This window comes from Pseudopipra pipra, chromosome 7, assembly GCF_036250125.1.
Source record: "Pseudopipra pipra isolate bDixPip1 chromosome 7, bDixPip1.hap1, whole genome shotgun sequence".
NCBI lineage: Eukaryota > Metazoa > Chordata > Aves > Passeriformes > Pipridae > Pseudopipra > Pseudopipra pipra.
Genome location: NC_087555.1, coordinates 11,731,786 through 11,756,302, shown reverse-complemented (window position 1 = coordinate 11,756,302; position 24,517 = coordinate 11,731,786). Strand labels below are relative to the sequence as shown.

Sequence of the window (24,517 nt, the reverse complement as noted above, 5' to 3'; positions counted from 1 at the left end):
GGAGTACTGCACGTAGCCATCTCTGTCATGAGAAAATAAAACCAGAGCTCCATTGAAGATGGGCCCAAGAGCATTTGGTTACTCACAACTACTGTGAACAGTAAAACACTCCTAGAAATTGGCAGATATCATTCCAAGCACACAGAGACACACAAAATTAAAGATGATGAGATACTGTTCTGGCACAGCTACACTTCAGAGAACAGCCACATAATGTAGTTAAAATGTGTAGTGCAATAAACTTCCAAAATCAGCAGATACCAGACAACACATGGTGTGCTAAAACTGCAGCACCCCCAGAACCAGCCCACTCCCCAGCCCAACCAAACCCATGCAGCTCTCAACAAAGAAAATACTCTTGCATCACGAGAGAAATGTCATCTTTCACCTGTTAGGCCTGGGTCTGTCACATACTGAGGCACCAGTACTTCAAAGCTTAGCTGGTACTGAAGAGCACAAGGTGGTCCTGTTGTGCTGAATTATGACTTATGTTATGGATGTTATTTATTTGTAGAAGGCTGCTTGTGAGAATTAGGAGATTTAGGGAATAAAATAACTTTCAGTAATCCTGTCAAGTGCAGAAGCTATTGGAAAGGAATAAATGTCATTACAGATAAATTAGGTTTTCTTTTTTTTTAGGAAGGGTTACGAGAAGAGACAAATAAATTTCACAACTTACATAAGGACAATATAAGAAGATTCCCATGTAATATCTCCCTGGGATTTGTAATTACATCTCTTAGAGTGAGGTTACAGGTCAATCTGTAAGGAAGCAGATAAATTTTGAAAAGCTACCTATCTGATGGGTGTTGCATGACAAAGATTCTGGAATTTCCATTCCATCTATGCAAAAACATTCAGCTTAAAAGTGTGATAGGTAATTAAATAGGATAATAACAGTGCTTGCAATACTAAGAAAGCCACTGTCTATCTATGCACGTTTATTTTTCTTTCACCACTCTTCCAGATGAAGATGAGTTATTTGCCTTTTAAAATCAGGTTTTACCGATATTCATATGTGGGACACTGTATACAGATATCAAAAGGAATAAAAATTAAGGAATGCACCTCACTCTACACTTGGAGATTACTTTTCAAGGGCCACAGAGGAATAGTAAACCAGTTAGTACTAAGGAACTGTGCAGTCGACAAACAGAAATTAGGCAGAAGAAAATTGGTAAAAAGCAATAGTAAACAATAACCTAGGCATAAACTTTTAAAGATCTTTAAGTATCCTCCTGCTCTTACTGAAACCTCAACAGGAGGTCAATCTTACTGACCCTCTGCGCCTTTCTGATTCTGACACAGGTCACTAGTTCACTTGATGCCAGGTCTGGAGTCTGACACCTTACTATGTTAAACAATAACTTACATTAAAAGTGTGCTCAGGATGGAGACGGCTCTCATGGCAAGGTTGTTTCATGCACTGTGGCATTAGAATCCAACTAAAAGCAAAGTCCAATCCAAACTGAGCTGAAAGCCTCCCACTGATACCAGCTGAACTAAGCAAATACAATTTGAATAAGATACAAAGGTTAGGCACTGCAAAGCAGCAAACACCGGGATATTTTAGAAAGAAGATTTTAATTTTTGGAAGAAACAGGTTTTCTGAAATACAGAATCAGAACATAAAGACTAAGTAATTTATTAGTCATAGCTTTCATTATGGACAGATGGTTCCTACAGCAAAAGTATAGAAAAATAATTTGAATTCAAGTCTAGAAGACCTGCAACTTTTCATATGCAAAAAAATAAATCCAACTAGTCATAGAAAAGTGGCTGATAAGGATGGAGAACAGGGCTGTGCATCTGAATAGCCATTATTATATACATTCCAAACTTAAATGAGCATATTTCCTCAGCCTCATAAAAATAGTTTGTCCATGAAAAATACCAATATGTAATACATTTAATACAATTTATACTTGAACTTAAAGATCTCAGATTATGGAATAATAAGCTAAAATCAAACGAATTGCCTTTTCAACTCTTCTTGTATATAACAAAACTCTGTGTATACAGTGTGCATGCATGTATGTGTATACACGCACAGAAAGAAAGAGATGTATAGAGATTTGCTGAAAAATTCTCCAAGATCATCTGATTTCATTGCAAACCACAGCATAGAGACTTTCTGGGATCCTTCTAACACAGGCTGTTCTACAAAAAATAAGGCTGACTGGTATAACCACATATCTACAAGAGGCTTTTGCTATTATGAATTTAATTATCAATTTATTTTTCCAATCTAGATTTCATTTTTCTAAGAAGTAAATGCTGCTTTGGTAAGATTCCATACTGTCACGATAAAATAAATGTGAAGATATTGGGGAAAGCCTTGAAAGTATGATTTAATTTTGATAATTAGTAAGTAATAAAGATACCAACAAGTTTTAAGCAGCAACAGATTTAAAAGACTATGTTCTGACTTATTTTCTTCACCAACAAGCATTTCGAGCAAGAAACTAAAATGAAGAGATTAAATTTCTCTGCCTGCCATCACTGTGACATTTTAAGCCACCAAAGTCACAGTTGGCACTGAAAGAACAGTGGCATCAGCAGAGACCTCCCTCCTTGCAGGACATAAATTGCATTGGGACACCCTGCCAACACTGCCTTGGAAAGGCCTGTGATCTGCAGTGTCTGGTGTGTGGTGCTTCCGACGGGTCTTCTCCGAATGTGTCGGATTCTCTGTGGTCCTTGCAGTTGTAGACTGCTCTTGATTTTTCATAGCTCCTTTATTTTTAGATCTGAAGCTGTTATGCTGCTGTCTTCTGTGCTCAGACCTGGCGCCGCTCTTTGTATTTTGATCTGCCTCATTACTGGCACCTTGTGCCTTCAGAGATCCATTGAGCCGCATGTTTTGGTGCTGTGGGTTGAATCTTCGTCTCTGGCTAGAAGGCCCATTCTACCCAGGAAGAAATTGGATAACTGTTAGGTTATTTGAATCCTTCCAACACGACAGGAAATATAGCAATTAGAATTAACAGTGTAACTAGGAGAAGTAAGACACTATACACTTTTGACAGTTACAGTTCTCTCCTTATTACACTTAAAAACTGAACTATGAGTACCATACTACATCTGAGTAGCCTGAAAATATAGATGGCAGGTTCACAACTGATGCCAAATTAAAGTCTGCCATGATTCAAGAGAATACAGAAAAACCAGACAGCTCAAGAGCAGCTGTTGAGGAAAGGATTCTGTGGGTTGTAGTCAACAGAAATTGCATATGAAGGTGCCTTGGAAACCAAAAGGACCAACACTGTTACATGTGACAGGACCAAAGGGAACAGCATGAAGCTGAGGTTTAGGTTGGATATTAGGCAAATGTTCTTCGCCCAGAGTGTGGCTGGTCATTGGAACAGGCTCCTCAGGGCAGTGGTCCCAGCACCAAGCCTGACAGAGTTCAAGAAGCCTTTGGACAATGCTCTCAGGCACACGATGTGACTCCTGGAGATGGTTCTGTGCAGGGCTCGAGTTGGGTTTCAGTGATCCTTGTGTGTCCCTTTCAACTTGGGGTACTCTACGATTCTCTGAGCAGTTAAGAAGTGCTGAAGAACTTGACACTGACTGATTTTTTCCAAAATCATGAAAATACCTTTCCTAGTAAAGTGTTGTGAAAATACTACAGTAAGACTGCAGGAAGAACAGAAATTAATACGTAAACTAAAGTCAAGTGAAGCATCCACATTGTGGAACAGATGTCCATTGTGATATCTCGTTCAGAGGATGCTCTGATCTTTACTAGGAAGTGGTTGAACTACACTTTATTTGCATGCCTGCCAGGACAGCTGATTCCATGTATGTACTGACACTATGTAATGCTCTTTTGTTTCCCTTCAGGTGTCTACTTGATCCTAAAATCCCTTCTGGGACAAAATTCAGAGCAACTTCAGCGACAGCTTTACCTAAGAACAACAGTAGAAGGACATTCTAAGGTGCTCATATAACAAAATAGCTTCCAATATAGGACAATACTATAAGCTGTGTCATAGAGCTTCTGAAATAACATGCTTTTAAACCCAGCAGGATTCTACTTTTAAAATGTATCTAATAACTGTGCTTCAACAGCACATCAGCCGACCATTTGGTAAGTATCAGGACTAAATGTTTCTCCATCACAGTGCATAGGGCAGTTAGCTATTATGGAGGGTTTTTCTTTTTCAGTCTATTAACTGCCACTGGTCACTTCTGAACACCTGACAGTCGTCTTTGGTCATATGGCGTTTCTGGTATTTCCACTCCGAATGCTCACGCTGACTCGAAAATGAAACTGGAAAATATATGCTTGCATATTTTCAAAAATTATTAATTAAATATAAAGACTGCAAACCAGTACTTGATTTTGTATTAACAACTTTCAATGCTGCATATTTTCCTGAAATTTCTTAAGTAATTTAGTTTAGTTCATAACTGGTTTCTTACCTGCTTATTTGTTGGAATTCCTTGAGAAGAAGATTCTGTAGGATTGGAAGAAGGATGACTTTGTACTTTAATGCTGGCTGTTTTATTATCAGAGTTCTTGGCATTACTAGAGGACTTTCGTGTGTGTGTGTTTTGCTTGCCAGTTGTTGCATGAGAGGCCATTGAAGACAGCACTAAACTGCATGGTGTCCTTGAGGAATAGTTGTTCTTTGGGTGAGAAACTATAAAAGAAAAAGATTATGTGTTATCAGTTAAATGATCAACATCTAAACATAGGAATGTATTATTATTCTGCTTACACTTCATTTTGGAAGCATTGTTCCAGCCTCACTTTAAATAATGAAGTAAGCTAGACAACTTGGGTTGGAGTTAGGCCATAGTGTTTTACTTCTATAAAATGGCCTCATTGTGAAGCACTTCTGGAGACAGAAAAGCCAATGTGATGGCACTGCACTAAAACTGGAAGGAGCCTGGCAGAAGGCCAAGCTTTCGTCACCCAAGAGAATTTTTCAAAATTCCTGGCACCTATTGGTTTGCTTGTCAACTTTTAATCGGTTGAGCTGAACATGTGCTGCCAGGACCACTCCATGCACTGCTTGTCCTATCAATAATGCCCCTGTAACAAGAGTCTTCATGCAACAAAGGAAGAAATGTGGGAAGTGATATGCCAGTAACTCTCTTGACTGCTTGAGGTCAAAGGAATTTGTGTCTGCAGACATCACAGATTAAATTCTATTCCAAATTATTCTCTGATCATGGAACCATGGCTGTCATTGCTGTCTACATATGTACTACCTACAACACAGGCAACAGCCATGAAAGCTGCCCTAGAATGTCTAAACATTTTTAAGATGAAGAAAAAAATAGTTTAGTGCCTGTTGCTTATCCCTCTCTATGGAGATGGGTAAAAAAGGTTCTTCTGTACCATGAATATCTATAAAAACTGGAACTGAATGCAATGCAGTAATCAACTTCATGTAGACCATGGCAGTCTGCACCATCAGGAACCACTACTGCTCATCTCAGTATATTCCTACTCCCTACTTCTTAATATTTTGACATCGCCTGATTTACTAAGCACTGTCATGTCTGGATGTGAAATGCACCAAAAAAATCCTTATTCTTCTCTGCATTTCCACAGGCTCTTAAAGCTGTTTCTGTGAAATAGCCCCCAAGCAGTCTCAAGGAGATGCTGAGGCTAACAAAGTTCCTGATCTTAATTTTTCTGATTATGGAATTTTTCTGTTTCCTTCTGGTACAGATGACAAAACTGAGGTTCGCTTCAGAGAGACGGCTGCTGTTTTATCCAAGAGGTACTTCTATTTTTTCACTTTTAGTACAGAGAAAGAAGGTAAGGAAAAATTTTAGTAACTGAGCATCATCTGTTAGATTATTCGAGGATCTTACTTGTAACAACATCAGCTACTTCTCCTACTAGGTGCCCTCTTCAGCAAAACAATGCAATGATCTGCACAATGGACTGAATTTTCTCTCTGAAGCTCACTGAGGCCAGCTGTCACTGAATTCTACTGCTCTCTAGACTGCTGCACATGCAAACCCATATAAAGACTCAGGTGCTTTTCACAAAAATCTATTTTTAACAAAAAAGATGTACAAGGAAGGATACAACTTGCCACTGGGCATTCTGGCTATATGTTAGTCCAATTATTTTTGTTTCTTCCTGGCCTTCATTGTGAGTGTATGCTGTCTACCCTCTCCTCATGTTAGAACATGCCTTGCTTTGCACAAGCTCTGTGGGTTTGGTTATTGCTTTTGTTAAAGCCCTCAACAGTGGCTGTTCTTAGCTATAGGCCTCATATAACCTCTGAGTGGTATTTGCAGCTCCTAGCAGAGTATGGGCCTCACTGTGAGATACTGCTAACAGAAACATCTTTTGCACTGAAAAGCTCTTGTCAAAGACATCCAACATCATGAGTTGCTCATCTAAAGTCACTGAGGACAGGTAAGAACTAAGTTCTTCAGACAGTCAGTGCACTATCAGTCATTTCTAGGATGACACTGCTCCCCTACTCTTCTGACTTCACTGACCCAATTTGAACAGGCCTGCATCAAACTATGCTTATGTAATGCTTTACTGAAATGAGGTATAAATAATTAACTTGCTGAATTAACTGCAGCTGGAAGTTATTTAGGAAAGTAGTTCAATGAGTTTAAAAAAAAAGTCTATGGTTGTATCAATAGCAGCTGTGGTATTATTAGTCAGGATAATCTCTATAGAATTTTCAATCTCTTATGCTTCAGGGTATGAGATAGGGTCTACGAGGTGACTGTAAACAATTAGATGCATTACTGGGAAGTTTATGCCTTCTTTTGAAACATCCTGAGTTGGCTTCAGCGACAGAGAGGATATAGGGTTAGATGTATTTTCAAAGTGTTCTGCAAAAGCAATTCTTATGGTCTACTGAGTTAAACTGGTTATGCCTCCAAGCAGTCAGTTCTTTAACTGTGCAGTCACAAGATCATATTGGCAGATTGTGTAGCTTTTTCTCCTTTTTCTGTTTTGAGTAACTACTTGAAAGCATTTATCATTTTCCTTCCACTAAGATGCACTAGTTCAGTACTGTTTTAACAGTTTTCTCCTGGATAATGGTACTGATGGGATATGATGTGACAGGGTAACATTTTGGACAAAGCATTACAGCATTTACTTCTTTAGGCGGAGGGAAAAAAGCATGACAAAGATGAGAAATAGGCAATCTCTTATTTTGCAAAAGGGACATGATACTAGAAGCAAAAAAGTGAACGTAAATTTCCAAGCAGAAGGGTAGATGATTTGAAAAGAGGAGCCTGGAGAAAAGGAGGCTGAAGGGAGACTTTATTGCCCTCTACAACTACCTAAAAGGAAATGGTAGCAAGGTGGGATCAGTCTCTTCTCCCAGGTTACAAGGGACAGAATGAGAGGAAATAGTCTCCAGTTTCACCAGGGGAGGTTTAGATCAGATATTAGGTAAGATTTTATCATGGAGAGGGTTGTTAAGCATTGGAAGCGTTCAAAAAACATGTGGATATGGCAACTGATGACATAGTTCAGTGGTGAACATGGTGGTTGACTGGGGAACTTTGTAATCTTAGAGGTCTTTTCCAACCTTAATTATGCTATGATTTGAGACTCCATTTATCTCCTGAAAAACTCAGTGAATAACCCAGTGAACACTGTTATAAAGCTGGGGAGTTACTTCCTAGCAGGAGAGATCTGCATTGGCCTCACAACACTATGCTCACACAGAGAAGCTTCCTATTGACTATTTACTTATAACTTACTGAATTTGCATATTCCCCAGAGCTGACTTTTATTTCCACTTGGAAATCCTGTTTAGATTGAAAGCTCCAACTGATCTGAGTAACACCTGTGGATCTCTGACAAAGTGGGCAGTGCACACCTGCAGATGGAGTGTGCAGCACAGGCACAGTGAGTCGAACATGTCGCACACTGTACAGGTGACCTGTGTGTGTTCAGCGAGCCTCCTGCATCCAGAGACACCACTCACAGTGGGCTTCCTGCACCCCACCCCCCCAGGCAGCACAGGTGCCTTTAGTTCTGCTGAACGGGTAAGTGGAACACTGTGTTCTGAGAAATTCCATGTGAGAAATCACCAGCACTTACTTTCTCCACAGAGCTGAATTTGGGTCTTCAGCTGTTCTGTATCACAGGAAAATCGGGCAGACCTGCCCAGCTCTTCGTCGTATTTCCGTTCACTCACAAAGTGCTGCAAAATAAGATGCGTTAACAGTGATTTACATTATGAGCAAAAGACCATATGGATGGTAAAGGAAACAACTGATCTTAAGTTCACTGTAAGGCTCAACAAACTCTTGACCCTGCCCTGTACACGGGATTTTTATGCAGAACCAAATATTTTCCCGTCCTTACCAAATTACATGTCTCACAGCCCAGTGGGAGCTGATCACTCCCACACTTGGGAAGTGGGTCATTTCCTCAGAGAATATGTGTTTGGTCACTGAATCTGAAGCTATCAAGTTTACTTGTTAACTGAGTCTTACAAATGATACACAAACAGCAAAACTCCCCACTGCTACACTGATGAGACAGCTGACATTTCTCTGTACATCATCTGTACACTGCCCAGAGGTGCTACAATGCTTTAAGAAGTTATGCTTTCCATATGGAAAGCTAGTTACTCGTTGGCCTATAGCAGGACTGAACAGCCCGGGCATGTTAACATGACAGCTCTTTCTTGGCTGTTCTGCAAACAGCTAAAATACCCAAGCAGAAGTAAATGCCTGACCTTAATTTCAGCCCTGAGTTCAGACAGTTGTGCTTCAGCCATCTGACTGGCGAGGTCCGTCAGTCTCTTCAGCTCCTCAGCTTTCTTCTGCCGAGCAGTCAGGATTTCCACTGCCAAATACCAATAGTCAGTCGTTAATGCTAGGAAGGTAAACTGCTCTGGAATTTATCAGTCTTTAGGCATTAACACTGTACATCACATGTGAGACAAATACATGGACCCTTGACTTCAACTGGACTTCCAATATGCAGCTTGCACAGATTAAGTCAATCAGCTTATTTAACTGAATTGCCTGATGTTGAAAAAGACCTGGAAACGGGATAGCTGTCGGAAAACCAAAGTTAAACCAATCCTTCAACATTTAGACAAACAGGGGTAAAGGCATATTGCTTTGAGTTTTCCAGTGCTTTAGTTTTAATCACAAAATCAGGGAGTCTTCCACGGAGACATGGAAAGAAGCATTACATTAAGTCACCAGCCTGTTTCTGAAGACATGCTATATTTTATCTACACAGGGCTATTTCACTTCCTTTGTATACAGTTTACATTAAAATCATTGGCATCGCAATTTTGCTTTCACACGCAGAATATACACAGTTGCCATTTCAACTGTAAAGCAGTATTGAAGGTCAACAGTCTTTATGAAAAAGTACTAAATATTCTTTACTGCCTGTCTTGTATATTCTATATAAGGAAGAGGTGAACAGTTATATTCTTATAGGGAAAGATTAACCATGAACCACAGAGCAATGATCTAGTAACATACAAAATAATAAGATAATACCACATTACAATTTTGGTGGAAAATGAAATATATGCAAACTCTATTACCTACATGGTGACTCAGTGTAAAAGCAACAATTGATTAACTGGCTGTTGGGATCAGTACTTATGGTAGAGAGGAAATACAGCACTTAGACATAAAATAAAACCAATCATAGTCCTTTGCCTAGACCTTACACATACAGTCAGGGTGAGCAGTAGTTGTAAACTATTCTAAGGCCACAGACTCCATTACAGCTGTGGAGATTTTGGCTGCTTTGCCTTCTTTTGCCACAGATTTCTACAGCAGACTTGGCAAGTCATGTAACCAGCTTACACTTTGTAATGCCATTTTTAAGGTTGGAATTAATGATATTTCACAGCCAGCTTGTTTCTCAACCCATTATCATTTATTTAATCAGATGGCACCTTCTTTTTAAAGTACCATAGAATCTTAAATAGTTTGGGTTGGAAGGGACCTTTAAAGGTCTCTAGTCCAACCCCCCTGCAATGAGCATGGTCATCTTGAACAGACTGGGTTGCTCAGAGCCTGACCTTGAATGTTTCCAGGGATGAGGCATCTCCCACCCCTCTGGGAAACCTGTTCCAGTGTTTCACTGAGTACAACATGGTCCAGCAGGCACAGGGAGACTCAGCTGCACCTCTGCAGCTATCTGGGAGCAAACAAACCATACGATGGGGGAGTGTGTGTCACACAGGATAGGGAAGGCAGCGGGTGGCTACAGTTCCTTTAGCCCTGTTGGCAAATCTGTGCCTACATTATTACTTATGCTAAGAGCAGGTGTGTATCTATGTCTCTAGATGATCTTTTAATTTTGTTTTTGTGGAATACGGTCTACAAGAATAAGAAACTTTTATCAGATTAAATGAACCAGTTTACTAGCTGGTTTCCTTTGCCCAAGAGTTCTGATTTATTGCTTATTCTTGGTAATACTAATATTGTTCCTCCCCAAGATCAGCATCCTCTTTGCTGAAGTGTCTGCCCAAAACATGATCTCATCTGATAGTAGCACTCATCTCCGCATGAGGTGCCGGCCAAATACCCATTTTTTTTAAAAACTGAAATGATCATATTTGGAATTTTTCCTAGTGTTGACAGTAAGATTACCCACTGTAAAACAGTCCTCCAGTGCAGCAAAGAGATATGAAAATAAATAATATTATTTATCTCTTGGTTTGCATGTTACAGTCCTATAACAACTTTCTGCCTAAGTTTTTGAAGGCACTTTACAGCCTACAACAGCCTTGAGAGACAGCAGAAACCACACTGTCAGAAACAGGTACAGAGGCCATCCACTCTTATTCAGGGAGCTGGCATGAAAACAAGGAAACAGAACATGTCATGTGCAAATGCAGCACTTTGCATGTCTGTAGATAAGAATTAGGTTTACTTTCTACAAAAATTACTATTAAACCTGGCCAAGATTAATGAAAGGGCCCTATAATACCATCAGCCCTGGACAGTGGATTTCCAAAATGTGGTTTTGTTTATGCATTTAGGGGTTAGATCCTCGTCTGCTGATCGATGGGAATTCTCCCATTGGTTTTCCTGGGAGTGAGTGCATGCCCTGTAGCTGATTATGGCTATCTGGTCTCTGCAGGCAACCAAAAAGTTGCTGATATGTATCCATCCACAATTCCTCCCCAGAATAACAATGAAGTTCAAATCCACATCTATCTCATGTTATTCCTAGAAAAATTAGCATATGAAATTCAAGACAGAAACTAATGCTAATCTTTGCTGTAACAACTCTTACCTTTTAATTTCCACAGATACACAGCTGCAAGAAACTTAGGTAGCATCAGAGAGGATTTAGAGTATTTTTTTTAAATAAAAATTTAACTAGTATACATTTGTAAACTAAGTGAGAGTTCCAAATGCAAATGAAGCATTCAAGAATGTTACCTGTATTTGTAACCCTCCTTGGAAGGTCTTTAAATTCACAAATCAATAAAAGGATTGTATGCACACATAGCAGTGATATTTTCATCTGCCAGACAAAGTATCATTCTAACAATGCTTTGGTTACTCTTCAGTTTCTTGTTTAGCAATCCTTATTGAAACTCTTGATTACTGGGGGTAAATACAAATACCATATACCAGATGGAATATAAACAGATATTGTGGTATCATGTGGTATACATGGCTCATCTTGCCTTTTTTTTTTCCAAATCAGAATGTATATACATGAAAATCTATGCAAAAAACAGAGACAACATGAAAGCATGGAATCAGATCAACTCCTACAGATTATTAAGAAAACAGATTGCAGTAAACATATCTTTTTTGATTTTTTTTAATTGTTCTAATTCACAAGCTTGATTACTATCCTTTAAAGCTACACAAGGCACACAATAACATATGCCCCATGTAACTTCCAGTATTCTAATTCATATATGTAATATAAGCAAGCAAACAGTGATTGAAAATTGAAAATGAAGTAATCAACAAACCATAGAAATGAAAAAAAAAAAAAAGGAGTGGTCAAAAAGCTCTGGTAGATAAGCAGAAGGAATAAATAATTTAAATCTTACTTCATATGAACTTTTAGTTCACCTTAATTTCACAATATTGAAACTTTGATGCATAATCCCTATAGACAGGAACTACCCTGGAACACCAAAGCCTTATTTGACTGTATATACACACAATGAAAGATGAGGGAATGCTGCTAACCAAATTTATGTACTGTGTAATTTTCTGCCAAACAAAACAACTGTTCCCATGGCTATTCCAAAAGTTCCCTGTGTATTTTTTTTACTTACTGGCTTCTTCTTTAACTTTATCAATTTCTGCCATTAATGACACTTCTTTGTCTACGATGCTAAAAAAGGAAAAAAAAGAAAGAAAAAAACCATAATTTAATCCATGCTAGGACTCCATCAAAATTAAAAGCTGTAACCACACATACACTTCAGACCTTAATTATGGGCAGTTTTGAAATGGATAAGACTTAAAAAATTGAAACTGAAGAAACATCTAGGTAAGCTGACTACAAAAAGATTAGTGATGATCAGTGTATGCTGATTTACACAAACATCTCACTGGCTTGCTCACGTGTCTGCACAGATGTGGAAGTCACTCTGATTTACCTCTTCAGCACTGTCTCAGCACAGAAACCCTCAAATGACCAAGTGGTCTGTTTCCTAATTAAGCCACATACACCATTGCTGCTACCCAAGTTAATGCAGCACAATAATAAGAATAAAACACAATTAAAGATGTGTGGCAAGTGGTCCTTCTCTTCCTTAAATAGAGATATTTTTGCAAAATATGTCAGGGCAAACAAGAAAATGGTTTGTGATGTAAACAAGCATTAGAGTACCTTCATATTAGAGGTCAGCTTCCTTGACCCCTTTTCTCTCCAGGACTGGGAAAGAGTGGTTCAACTTTTACCTGGCTTTCCTAAAGGAATTGTGTGCTTCTCCTTTCACAAACCTCTGGTGCACAATCCCTGACAGTGCTTTTAAGTTGTCAAAGTACAAACTGATCAGGTGGGTCTGCTGAGAGCAGACAGTAGTTCTGGTATATGAACATCATGAACCCAGAGACATTTTTCAGTAAGACAACACCACTGCAGAATGTTCTCCACTGGACAGTGCTCTGGTGTGCCATTCCACTTTCCCCTCACTAGTTCCCCTCTTAAAGTTAAGTTCACATTTAATAAACACCACCAATACTAATGTTTATGTTTGCATAAGTGAGTAAATGCAAGTAGCTTCTAGAGGGGAGAAATTGCAAAAAGTAGGTAAAATACCAGGAGTACATCTAGGCATGCACTCAAGGAAGAGTGGAGTTCTCAATCCTTTTAGTAAAATCATTCTTAAACATAAGCTTTTGTATGCATTGAAGACACTGAGTTACATATGAACCAGCTTCTACTGAAGAAAGACATTATGGAAAATTCAAACTCAAAACATTTTTCTAGAACATCCTTTGCAACAAAGGCAAGATCCTATAGAGTTCAGTGGGCAGTAAAGAAAGACAGAAGCCTTAAAGAGTAGAGAAGGACTGACAGGTCCTTAACTAAAACAGGGAAAGATTGGTGAGCAGGCAGTGTGGGGAACACAGGGCAAACACAGCTGACAACCAAAAATTTACCAGCTAGAATGTGTTCAAGTGCCATGGCATGCTTCCTTGAAATCTTCCCATAAATTAACCAAGCTCATACAGGAGCTTTGCAGCTCTGCAGAGTCCCACCCCTGGGTTCTCCCAGCCTACCATGTCACCTCCAGAGAAGGAGACCTTTACACTGCCTCTCAACAGCCAACAAGAGGGACAGAAGCAGGTTTTGGCTGATGGCAAAGAATGCAAGACAATAAAATTGCAGTGTAACACATTTTTGTTTCATACATAGAAACAAGACCAAAAATATTGTTTTGGCCTGCCAGATCAATTTAGTGTGACGTACACACCAGAGGAAATAAAACAGCAGGGGTTTTTTATGGTAGAGCAAATCTTAAAATGAAAGGACATACTTGTTCCAGTTGGCACTCAATATTCTCCAGGCATAAGCATTAAACTTGAACTCCAAATAAGCAGGTGATGATTCCAGCTTGCTCATCTAAATAGTGATAGCTTTTCAGAATTAATCTATTTTCAATTAGCTTGTGTAACTACATGGTATAATAAACTTCCTTGGCTTTCACAGCAGGTGGCTGAAATGAGTCTTTTAAGTTCTTACCTATTTCTACCCTCCACAAAGAGAGTTTAATGACCTTTAGTATTTTCCCTTAAATTAAAAGTCTGTATATTTTTGCTTTTTCTGTCTCTGTTACAAAAGTGCCTTCCCAGTGCACTACACACGTTATAGAAACAAACTTTTGTCTGGAAAACATATTCAATCAACAAGGTCACAACAGCAGAGCTCATCAAATGTGTGTTTTAGTGCAGTTCATTCCATGACTGTCCTCTCTGAACTCTAACAGCAGATCCTTACTAAATTGCTTGGTCAATAGCATTTTATTTCGATGCCAAATAAAACCACTTTTAATACCAGAATGGGAACAAGGCCATAGCAGTCCTTTATCATATTTTATAGTCATATCTCTTCTGTTACTAGACAGAAAAAACGTTTGGTACCTTTGTCAACGTGAGACTAATTAATGCAATAAACTAAGTTTCTTTAACAGACAGATCTTCATGAGGTTTCCCTTCCCTGAAGACAATGCAGCTGCACTAATTTCTACCAGCCAACAGTATGCAATCTCTCTGTCTTTAAAGGAAAGGAACAAACTAATTCTCATCTGGAAGTGCACAACCACATTTCTCACCTTGGAATTCATAAATTACCATATGTCATATATAGGGAACGTTAATGTTTCCTTAGGAATTCCTAGGCCAATCAGTACTAGGAAATGTTAATTTTTTTCCTAGTTTGCATAAGGGTCAATTATTAAGGAAATGGTGTATGAATCAATTTGAGTCCTTTCTAGTCACATAAAGCACTTCAGTGCAAAACTGAGCAACAAGTCATCCAGCAAGAACTTGGCAAAGTTCTAAACGAATGAAAACCACAGACAGAAAGCTGAAAAACTGGCCTAGGAAAAAACCCACAAAACAAATATGAAGAAAAAACTAAATGTTAAGAGGTATAGAAGGAGAAAGGACAAAAACACTGTGGAAAACTCAATGGATCAAATCTCTCACTCCTGCTAGGATCTTACCATTTTCACATAAAGCTCAGACAGCCCCTTAATGAGGCTCGGTATGGTGATCATGATCAGACCACAGCACTAGTGTTTTTGAGAACTCCTCAAAGCTCAGCTCATCAATGCCTCCTGGGAATGCACTTTCTTTCAATGCTTCTTAGTGTCCATTTGACACCTAAATGTAGTCTCAAGCTGGTACACTCCAGTGTACAGCCTGCAGTCATTGCTGTGCTGTGGAGAACTGGATACTGGGTGCTATAGGAACTTTCTGCACACTCAGGTATGACCAGATTTGAGCTCTAGCAGAGCAAGGATCAGAATGCATTTCAGATCTAAAGACACCTCAGGGAAAACATTCTGCTCATTCTTTCCTCTCTAGTTATGCTGTTTCTCTTAGGTCTTCTGTAGATGTTAGGGACCAGGTTTAAAATCATGAACAGACTACTTTAGCTGATGTTTTGGAGAAGTCATAATCTTGTCAATTTTTTCTGATTATTCCAAGCACCAAAAATCTATCAGGCTTTAGCATGCCTTCTCCTTAACTTGAATATCAGCACTGAACATATTCCCATATACCATTTGAGACTCTCGTGACAAACACACAACTCAGCACCACTTCTCCCTCCGATTGTACCTGAATCCATGCCCTAATCATGAGTTCACAGGTTCCCCTGCTGTAGTAGACCAAATAATGGGACTCAAATCCCCTCTCCCATTGACCAGACTCAAGAGCAGATCTGAATCAAGTGAGTCTTGTACTCCATGACTGATGCTGGAGCCAAAACAGAGTAACACTACTACCTCTTTCTTTTCTGTCTCCCTTCACTACACCTCTCTCCCGAAAGGGCTGATTCTGTCCTTTTCTTACCCGTCACTTCTGCAGGATCAGGACCTGGGTACCAAACTCTAGCTGCCAGCATCATAACACTGTTCACTGCAGGCGAGGATCTGCAGTCTGGAGCACAGGATTTAGCAAATTTTGAGGTGGGAAGGGAGACAATTTTCTTGAAGGGACACAGCAAGGCAGAGGCTTAACGTAGAGGACACAGCCGGTGCTTATGCTGTAGGGATATGAGATGCAGCAGGAGAAATAGCAGCTCTCTAGGAATCATTTTGCTTGATTCCGAAGGCAAGAACATAATTCTATTCCTGGTCAAATGGACAGTAGTCATGCCTTGGCCTTACACAGGCAGGCAGAATTCACACTAGTATACAATGGCTAAAGAGCTGCAAATGCCAAACTACAATGAGTTGCTGGCACAGCAATGGTAGGGGTAAATTATGCTGACAGCTGCCTCATTTCACAATTTCATACTCAGAATAAATTCTGAATTTGTTCTGACATTAGTGGAAACAAATTAATCTTCCTCTAGTTTACTGCATGAAATTTAGTGTTTGCACAGTGAAAAAGAAAATACACTTTCAGTCAGCTGCAATACCTCAAAATCCCACTAAAATGATTAAAGTTATTAGTGCCTCTTCAGAAAAGCTGCATCAGATTGCCAGGCTGGCTGATTTATAGCTTTACTGATGAGAATCACAAGGGTTCAAGATGACCAGAATCTTCTCCTTCCTTCTGCCTCTTCCAGGCATTATTATAAACCTATTGTGCCTGAAGAGATGGGGAAATAAAAAGATCAAGCTGACATGGAGGCAAACATGCTGACACAGCTCACAAAGGTAAGCCCCAACTGCACAGCACAGAGCTTACTGATAAGTGTAACTCCAACAAGTCCTTTGAAAACCCTGTTAAACCCCCCCAAATGTCAATTTTTTCCTTGAGGTGTTCAATAAGCTTCACTCTCCCTTGAACCAGCTTTGTGCACAGTTGGAGAATGACTGTTGTTTTGGAGACTCAGCAAGACAGTGTCAGCTGTGGCATCTGAACAACTCCAGCAGGGCTCTTCATCTGGAAGGGGGAAAGAGATATTTTTTCATGGGCATCCTCTGGGGTCTGGTTCACCAGGAGAGCTGCTGGAACACTGAGGTACAATTGGAGCCCTTTTTTCAGGAGGAAGGGAGTTAATTGTGGGACACCGCTGGAGTTTGACAGCTTAGACTTCAAACACCCTTCTCCAGTGACATTGCTCTGTCAACACTTTGGAAAAGACTCCAGTAGCTCCTTAAAGTTGTGCAGATTGACAAGCTTCTGACAAAGTTTGAGGGATGTTAGTACTGTTACTGTCTCTGCTATATTTGAGCTAAGATTACAGGCAAATTCACGGGACAGTCCTGATAAGCTCCACATTGGTCTTTAAGTATTATGCCTTATTTCCTGCACAGATTTCCCTTCTGACATGAACATATTTGACCCACAAGCAGGGTGAAAAGACAACTGATAAGAACCTCTAAATCAACTGTGTATTTCACAAAAGAATCTTGCACCTCAATCCCTGAACTGTCCCTGTCAAACTTTCAGCACAAGGAACTAGAATGATGTAATGAGATTGTAAATATAATGCCTGATCACCTGTAATGGATGATTACAAGCTTTACAGGATTACTGAGTAGCCATGCTACTTTGTAATTGGAGAAATTATACAAGTTTTCTTTATATTAATAAACCTGTAGGAAAAGCCGTTACATTATATATCTTGCAATGTTTCAGTAAATTATATTCTTCCAGTATTAGCTCAATATTATTTAAATGTTCACAGTGCTGGAATGTTATTAATTGATCACCATAGTAGCATATGCACAATGTTTACACAGTAAGCATTGATCATTCTGATCACTAATACAGTGTGACAATAAGAAGATTAAAAAAAAGACATGATAAATCAATGTCACTGAAATCTTTCCCTCTGCAGTGTACCACCTAGTAGAACTGAAAATGCCCAAAGGCTTTTAGTTATTCAAGTTTATTTTGTGTTTATTTGTGTTATCTATCTTCACTAACATTGTTCTCTTTAGCAGCCAGCTCGCACAGTGGGGTCTGGTAAACCCACCATAATTAAAGGTCTATTTGCAATTTTCTTTTAAGACCTCTTTACAAACAACTAGAAATTTACTGCCTGATCAGTTTTTCACTGAAACATTTAAGCTGAAAACTGGCATGGAAAATCTTTTCCAGAAAGAACATTTCTAAATTTTATTTATTTAGAATTGAAGGCATCACCTTGGGATTTGGCAGCATCTTAACAATTTTGAGTATGAGCTGCGCCATGGCTTGTTAACATCCTGCAAATTTTCATGTAAATTTGTAAAGTATTTCTTTCCTATTTGAGTCTCAGTTTTGATCTGACTACTGAGGTATCTGAATACCTTACTGGTTTTATACATTTTATCCTAAGCACACTCTGGCAAGGCAGAAGATGGTTGTTGAGCTTTGCTATAGAGAAGAGGCAACTTTCCCAAAAGCACCTTGGAAAGAGGCCACAAAGAGAGAAGAAGAGTCCGGTTCTTTGGTCTAATGTCTGTTGAAATTTTTCAAGGTAATTATTTCCTTCTTGTGTTTAGTTTATGTCTGACAACAATGACATGCACAAAAGCAACAGCCTACCTGCATGGCCCCAACAAACATGCGTTCTTGTATTGTACTGAGGATGACAAACACACCTATGAACAACTGGGAGGGAAGAGGGGAGACACAAGGCCATCAAGTATGAGCAACAGGTTAAGAGACTGTAATCCACTTCTGGATCTCACCTCTGTAATCTGTTTTCGCAAATTTGGTAAAAAAATACAGAGATGAAGCAAGGAACTGTAAAAGACAAAGGGGCCAGAAAGGGGACATTACGTATCTCGTTGAAACCTAACTCCCCTCATTTCATGAACTCTGCTCCTTCTCTCCACTGATGCACAGCAGGGGTGATCCCAGACTGCTGGAGGTCGTGAGAAGAGTGTAAGCACAAGCCCCTCTCCCAGTGCTGCAGCTCTGCAGGGAAGTACCTGGTCTGAGGCCAGAGCTGTTGGATCAGGTTCTCTCACATCCCCCAAGTAGCAGGGACAGGGCCTAGGGGTCTTGGTCAAAGCACTGGTCTTTCAAGGTACCTGAAAACCCAGTGGGGCCCAAGGACACCTAAATGCCAGGAGACTGTTTTTTCCTTCTCTGCACTGGCAAAGTTAAAGACTAGATTGTGTGACTGATGGGCAAACAAATATCACAACAAACTGCAAGAGGACTTGAAAATCTGTACTTTAGAAGCATAAGGACTACCAAAGGCCAGTGGTCACACAGACAGAAAGCTCATAAGGAAGGATTCTGAAAATGCAGAGAGAAACAGCACAGGAAGTCTGTTCAGTGTAAAGCAATACTAGTCCTGGCCTTTCCAGGCATCTGCCCATGCTCCAAACTACCACATCACTAACACAAACAGTCAGGGCTATGGGCAACAGAAAACCATCATCTTTACAGTTTGTCAAGTAGGGATCCCAGAAAAGGGGTGACTGTGTTCACTCACTGCTCTGCATTGATGACCACTGCTCTGCACCAAGTTAGTACAGACACAGTTATTTTCTTTTAAATTACTTCTTCCCCTATTCAACCACTTCTCTGCTTTGACTTAGAAAATAATACTAAAACTGCTTAATTTTACCCAAACATGCAGCACATGCTTTCTAGTTGTTCTCTGAATCTATTTTAATATGTTTTTAAATTGTTGGTACTGCCAAACTCCATCTTCCCAGCATTATGTCAGAATGAATTTTTTATCCAGCCTACAGTGGAGCATTCAAGTGCTTTTCTTCACTCCAAAAAATCAACTGTGTTGGTTTTCATGCTCTCTAAAAAGCATTGGACATAATAATGTGTTTGAGATGCAAAGAGTAGAGAAACTTGAATTTACGTGGTTCAGTTCTGCATTCAGTGTAATGAAACCTGGTTCCTACTATTTCTACAGACTATTTTCTGTTCATGGCAGACCATGTGGGCAAGTAGCAGATGTTTCCTTTTAGTTTTCCATATGACTGTGTGAATGCCCAATATGTGAAAATTATTTTCTGGCAAGGGGTCTTACGGGGAACTCTGGCTCCTTTTGTGCTCTACACATTTCACTCAGATTTCCTGGGGCTCTCCTTTTATCCCCAGGATGGTTATTCAGTCTCTTGGTGGAAAAGCGAGAACACAATTATAGCATGCAGGTTTTAAGCTTGGCAACAAATGTCTCAAGTGCACTCTAGTGAGAGGGGAGTTCAATTAGCTTTTCTGACCTACCCCTGCAACTTAAGAACTATTTGGTAATCTTCTTTTCTGTGCTCTACACTACTGTGAGACACGGCTATGCTCTGACATATTTTACATTCAATATTAAGAGGAGCAGCTTATGTTCTCACTCACACAAAGGTATTCCTGAAAACCATACAGCAAAGCTGAATGCAATGAGGAGAAATGCTGGTTCAAGGAGTACTGTCAGGACAATCTTCCTCATAACTTTCAGGCACGTGTGGGCTTTAGACACACCGCCCTTCAGCTTGCTTTGCTCGGTGCTCTCATAACCTTGGGAAAGCCATGTCATAGAAAGCCCAGCAAGAAGGGGTGACAACAGTGCCAGATCACAGCAGAAGCACAATCGACATGAGACTGAGAAAGACTTCTTGTAAGGCAAAGTGCCCTGCCTGGACCAGCCCACGGATTGTAAAATGCTCTGGTGCCCTCTGGCATGAAAAGCACTGTACAAAATCAAGTTGTTATCACCTATTCTGAGCACATGGAGAATTACTCCAGTTGGCAGGAACTTCTGGGAGGCTCTTTAAGAAAGAGAAAAGTGATCTCACTGCAGTGTTTTTAAATAAGCATCTTTCTGGGACTGTTGTTTGCTCCATTTTGTTTAAAAGTTAAAACGGAAGCAAGCATTGCATTTTTTTCCCCAAGCTTTTACAGGTGTTCACAGCACATCTGCTCCCTAGCACTGCTTTTTTACATTGTGGGAGGGTCTGCACTGTTTTGCCAGAAAGGTGACTTTTCAAATAGCAGCACAGTAGTGACTGAACATGTTCAGGAGTAACTTCCCTTCACTTGTTAGGTCAAGCTGTGAAATACTCAGCCAGAGACGGACACAGATTTCCACTGACAACTACCAATCAACAGTTTCTGCTGCAAAAAAAGTAAAGTTTTTGTGAGTCTTTCTGCTGAAGCTTTCAGGACACACATTTATCTCCATAATAATGGTTTCACATACTGTCTGGAGGTAGGAGGAAGATATATGATACTGTCTTTGCATACTTCATTCTTTCTGTGATCAGTAAAATCATGAAAAGATTTTAAAAAACCAAAACAGACTATCAAAAAATTAAAAATATTACTGACTCTTGCAATTCAGTTTTGATTGTGACCTTGATTGTAAATGCAAGAAAGGACACAAAAACAGTCTTTTATCCTGTTACCAAAGGAAGAAAAATAAACCCAAAAGAGACACCAAAGTAGTATGTGTTTCAGCATTCAGCTGCAATGCAAAATTAAAGCTTCTGACTTCATTCAGCTTCATTAAAACCCCTTAGGGGGTGACAGCGGTGTTAAGCTCCCATCTACATTATGGTATTGAGCCCACTCAAATATTCCTGGCAGTTCTGAACATGGACAGCATTTAGTGGCTGTTCTATGTTTATCTGCTGTACATCTCAACCAGCCTGCACTCCAGCAGCAACTGGAGAGGAACTTGGAAAAAGCTTTGGAATCACTATCACAATGGAGACGTGATATCATGCCCTTGCTTTTGGTCACTCCACAGTCCTCTGGGAGCAACAGTTTAGCTGAACTGCTTAATTTTCCTTGATAGGCAAGTTGACTGTGTCACAGAGAATTCCTACACCCAAGAAGGGTGATAAATATGCAAGAGGCTGTGTGCTCATTTAATACTTTAATCCTCCTGCTACCACTAGTCATGTTTTGTTCAACTCTGAAGCAAGGAAATTGCCATGTAAATAACACACACTGAACCATCCAGCCCAGGAATATGATGTGTTCACTTTATGAGGTCTGAAGCTGTATGTATCAATGGTTCTGCTGATTTCTACACAAATCCAGTAAATCTACAGCAGTTGGCAGCAAGTTTTCCTAAACAAGGCACTGAAGACAGCTATGCCCATCTTTCTCAGCATTTAGGCCACAAGGTCATAGGAAATATCACAAAACTCTCTTTAACTTCAGCAAAGAAGGTGTAAAGTCATGCATTTTACTGTTTAAACCAAAATTCCCCTTCATTCATTTGAAGAAAAACCTAAATATTAGGTTTATGAGCTGCCAAAAGCAATATAGCCAGCACTGAGATTTCCATAAACATATGCTGACATTATACTGTCCTTGTTGCAATGTTATGCTACGTGCATGAAATTGCTTTGCAAGGCACAAATATTCAGAGCACAGATCTCTTACAGATCTATTCTAGAGCTTCTAGCTTCAGTAATTTAGGCACTAAAGCTGGTAGGAGGCAAAATTAAATGAAGCCTATTCAAAAGTTTTCCAGGCTATTTTCATCATTAAGTACTTGCATTTACATACTCTTTTGGGGTAACTTTGTCTTTTCCTCTATTAAGTAACACATTTTAGCATGAGGCAATATACTTCAGTGTTTTTCAAGCTGAAACATGAATAATGAAGAATTTTAGTTCTGAATTTACTACCCCCTACATTTTTAGGTCCTATCAGAGTTCTAAGCCTGTTCCATGACCAGAACAATTGCTTAAAGACTGAATTAACTGTTACTGTTACCAAAAAAAAAAAAAAAAAAAAAAAAGAGTGTGGACTATACAGCAAATGAGATCCAACTATGAGTTTACTCAGAGAAAAGGTCCCCTCTGAGAACTACCAAAAAAAGGTGCAAGGGGTTAATGAATTCAATTTTCATATTGCAGCAATCTAATTACTACATTCAAGTTGATAAGCAAACATCACTATACTGGGTCCAGAGCAACCCTGACAACATTATGCAGTTTAGTTCAACTGGTGATCACAGTTCGTGTTTGCTGGAGTACAGGGACAGAAACAAAGCTCCCCTTGCTATACAGTAAGTACATGGGCAGCTCAGTGAAACAGAATCTTCCCCAAAATTAGCTCAGTAGCACTTGGATTTTCTGCCCATACAGAAGTGGAGCCCCAGTGGCACTGAAGTCACTTCTGATGCATCACTGGAAACAATGAATACACCAGTAAAGTCCAGAGTTAAACTTCTTCCAATACTACAGCACTTAGATAAGATATGCTCATACAAATACTGACAAATACTGTGGATGAATTAAAGGGGAAAGGTTTTTGTATTCTTCTGTGATTTGTAACCAAGTATTGCACATTTTAACATGATTTCTTCTGTTTACTGCAACTGTCTAATACACAGGTTTTATATGACATCTATGCTTAACCAAGGCCAAGTAAAACTCAAAGCAGAAAATATTTTTCTATGACAAGAACATACAAAATACGCAACTTGCTACTACAGCAATTATTTCTGCTATAAATTTTCAAAAGGCATAGAAATACAACGTTGAATATCACAAGTAATCAAAATTACAATGGAATAAATAGATTAAAGACATAAAAGCACGAAGAAAAAGAATGAACTAAAGATGAGAATTGGAAATGAAATGATGAATGGGAAAGTTAGAAGAAACTATGTGGGAAAGAAAAAACAATGGTGGATAAGAACCAAAGATGATGGGATGTGAAGAGACAGTAAAGGACTGTCTGCCAAAGAAGATAAGATCAAAGAAACAGTATAGAAAGATGAGATTTAAAGAAGGTAAAAGAGACTTCAGAAAATCCTACAGACAGGATATTTAGAACTGCTTTCATTTGCTCAGATATGCTGCCACTGGACTTGATACAAAAGAATTAGGTCAAGATGGATCATTTAGGGCAAAAAAACCCAGTGATTTTTTTCGAAGAACTTTATGTATGCAAGCAACCACACACTCATGCATATATTACTTCCTGACTGGTGAGGAGTGTCACTCAATTGCATCATGTATTTGGTTTTTTGCAATCAAATGCTGCAAGCAAAGAGGGTGTAAGTGACCCCTCCCCACTAACGCCAGTGCCCTAATTAGCCCCTTTCCTCGGGTGGTGCTGATGGATCTCTGAAGTTGATTTACCTACCAGCTGTGCAATTCTGCAAAAGCAGCTTTGATCTTCTTCACTGAATTATCCACTTCCTCTTTGATCATCACACGGTATCTGGTTAGAGAAACAGTGCAACGCTGCAAGTCTTTTACTGATTTTTCAATGTTTGGCCCTAAAATAGAAAACCAAAATTGCACAAGTGTCAGAAAGCTGGCTTTGGCTTTTCTGAATGAGGGGGCAGGAACAGTTCAAAGTGTTATTTGCCCAGATTAGGATGAAGTGGTTATCCTCCTGAAGTCCATAAATCCAACTATTCCATAGTCCTTCCCTGGTGCTCTTCAGTTTCTAAACGCTTGCTCAAATTCATCACCCAAAACAAATAAATATTATAAAG

General features: G+C 39.4%; 1 protein-coding gene across 6 annotated transcripts in view; it reads right to left on the bottom strand.

The window, feature by feature from the left end:
- Nucleotides 1-1,565: 1,565 nt before the first annotated feature.
- Nucleotides 1,566-24,517, bottom strand: part of SPATS2L (spermatogenesis associated serine rich 2 like) — an 82,973-nt gene continuing 60,021 nt past the window's right edge. For all 6 annotated transcript variants that reach the window (XM_064662017.1, XM_064662011.1, XM_064662013.1 and 3 more), the window contains 6 exons: nt 24,160-24,295; nt 12,246-12,304; nt 8,697-8,806; nt 8,054-8,156; nt 4,429-4,649; nt 1,566-2,908 (listed from right to left, as the gene is read on the bottom strand). In XM_064662017.1, coding sequence (XP_064518087.1) covers nt 2,513-2,908; nt 4,429-4,649; nt 8,054-8,156; nt 8,697-8,806; nt 12,246-12,304; nt 24,160-24,295 — 1,025 coding nt within the window. In that variant the 3' untranslated portion in view covers nt 1,566-2,512. The remainder of the gene's footprint in view (nt 2,909-4,428; nt 4,650-8,053; nt 8,157-8,696; nt 8,807-12,245; nt 12,305-24,159; nt 24,296-24,517) is intronic.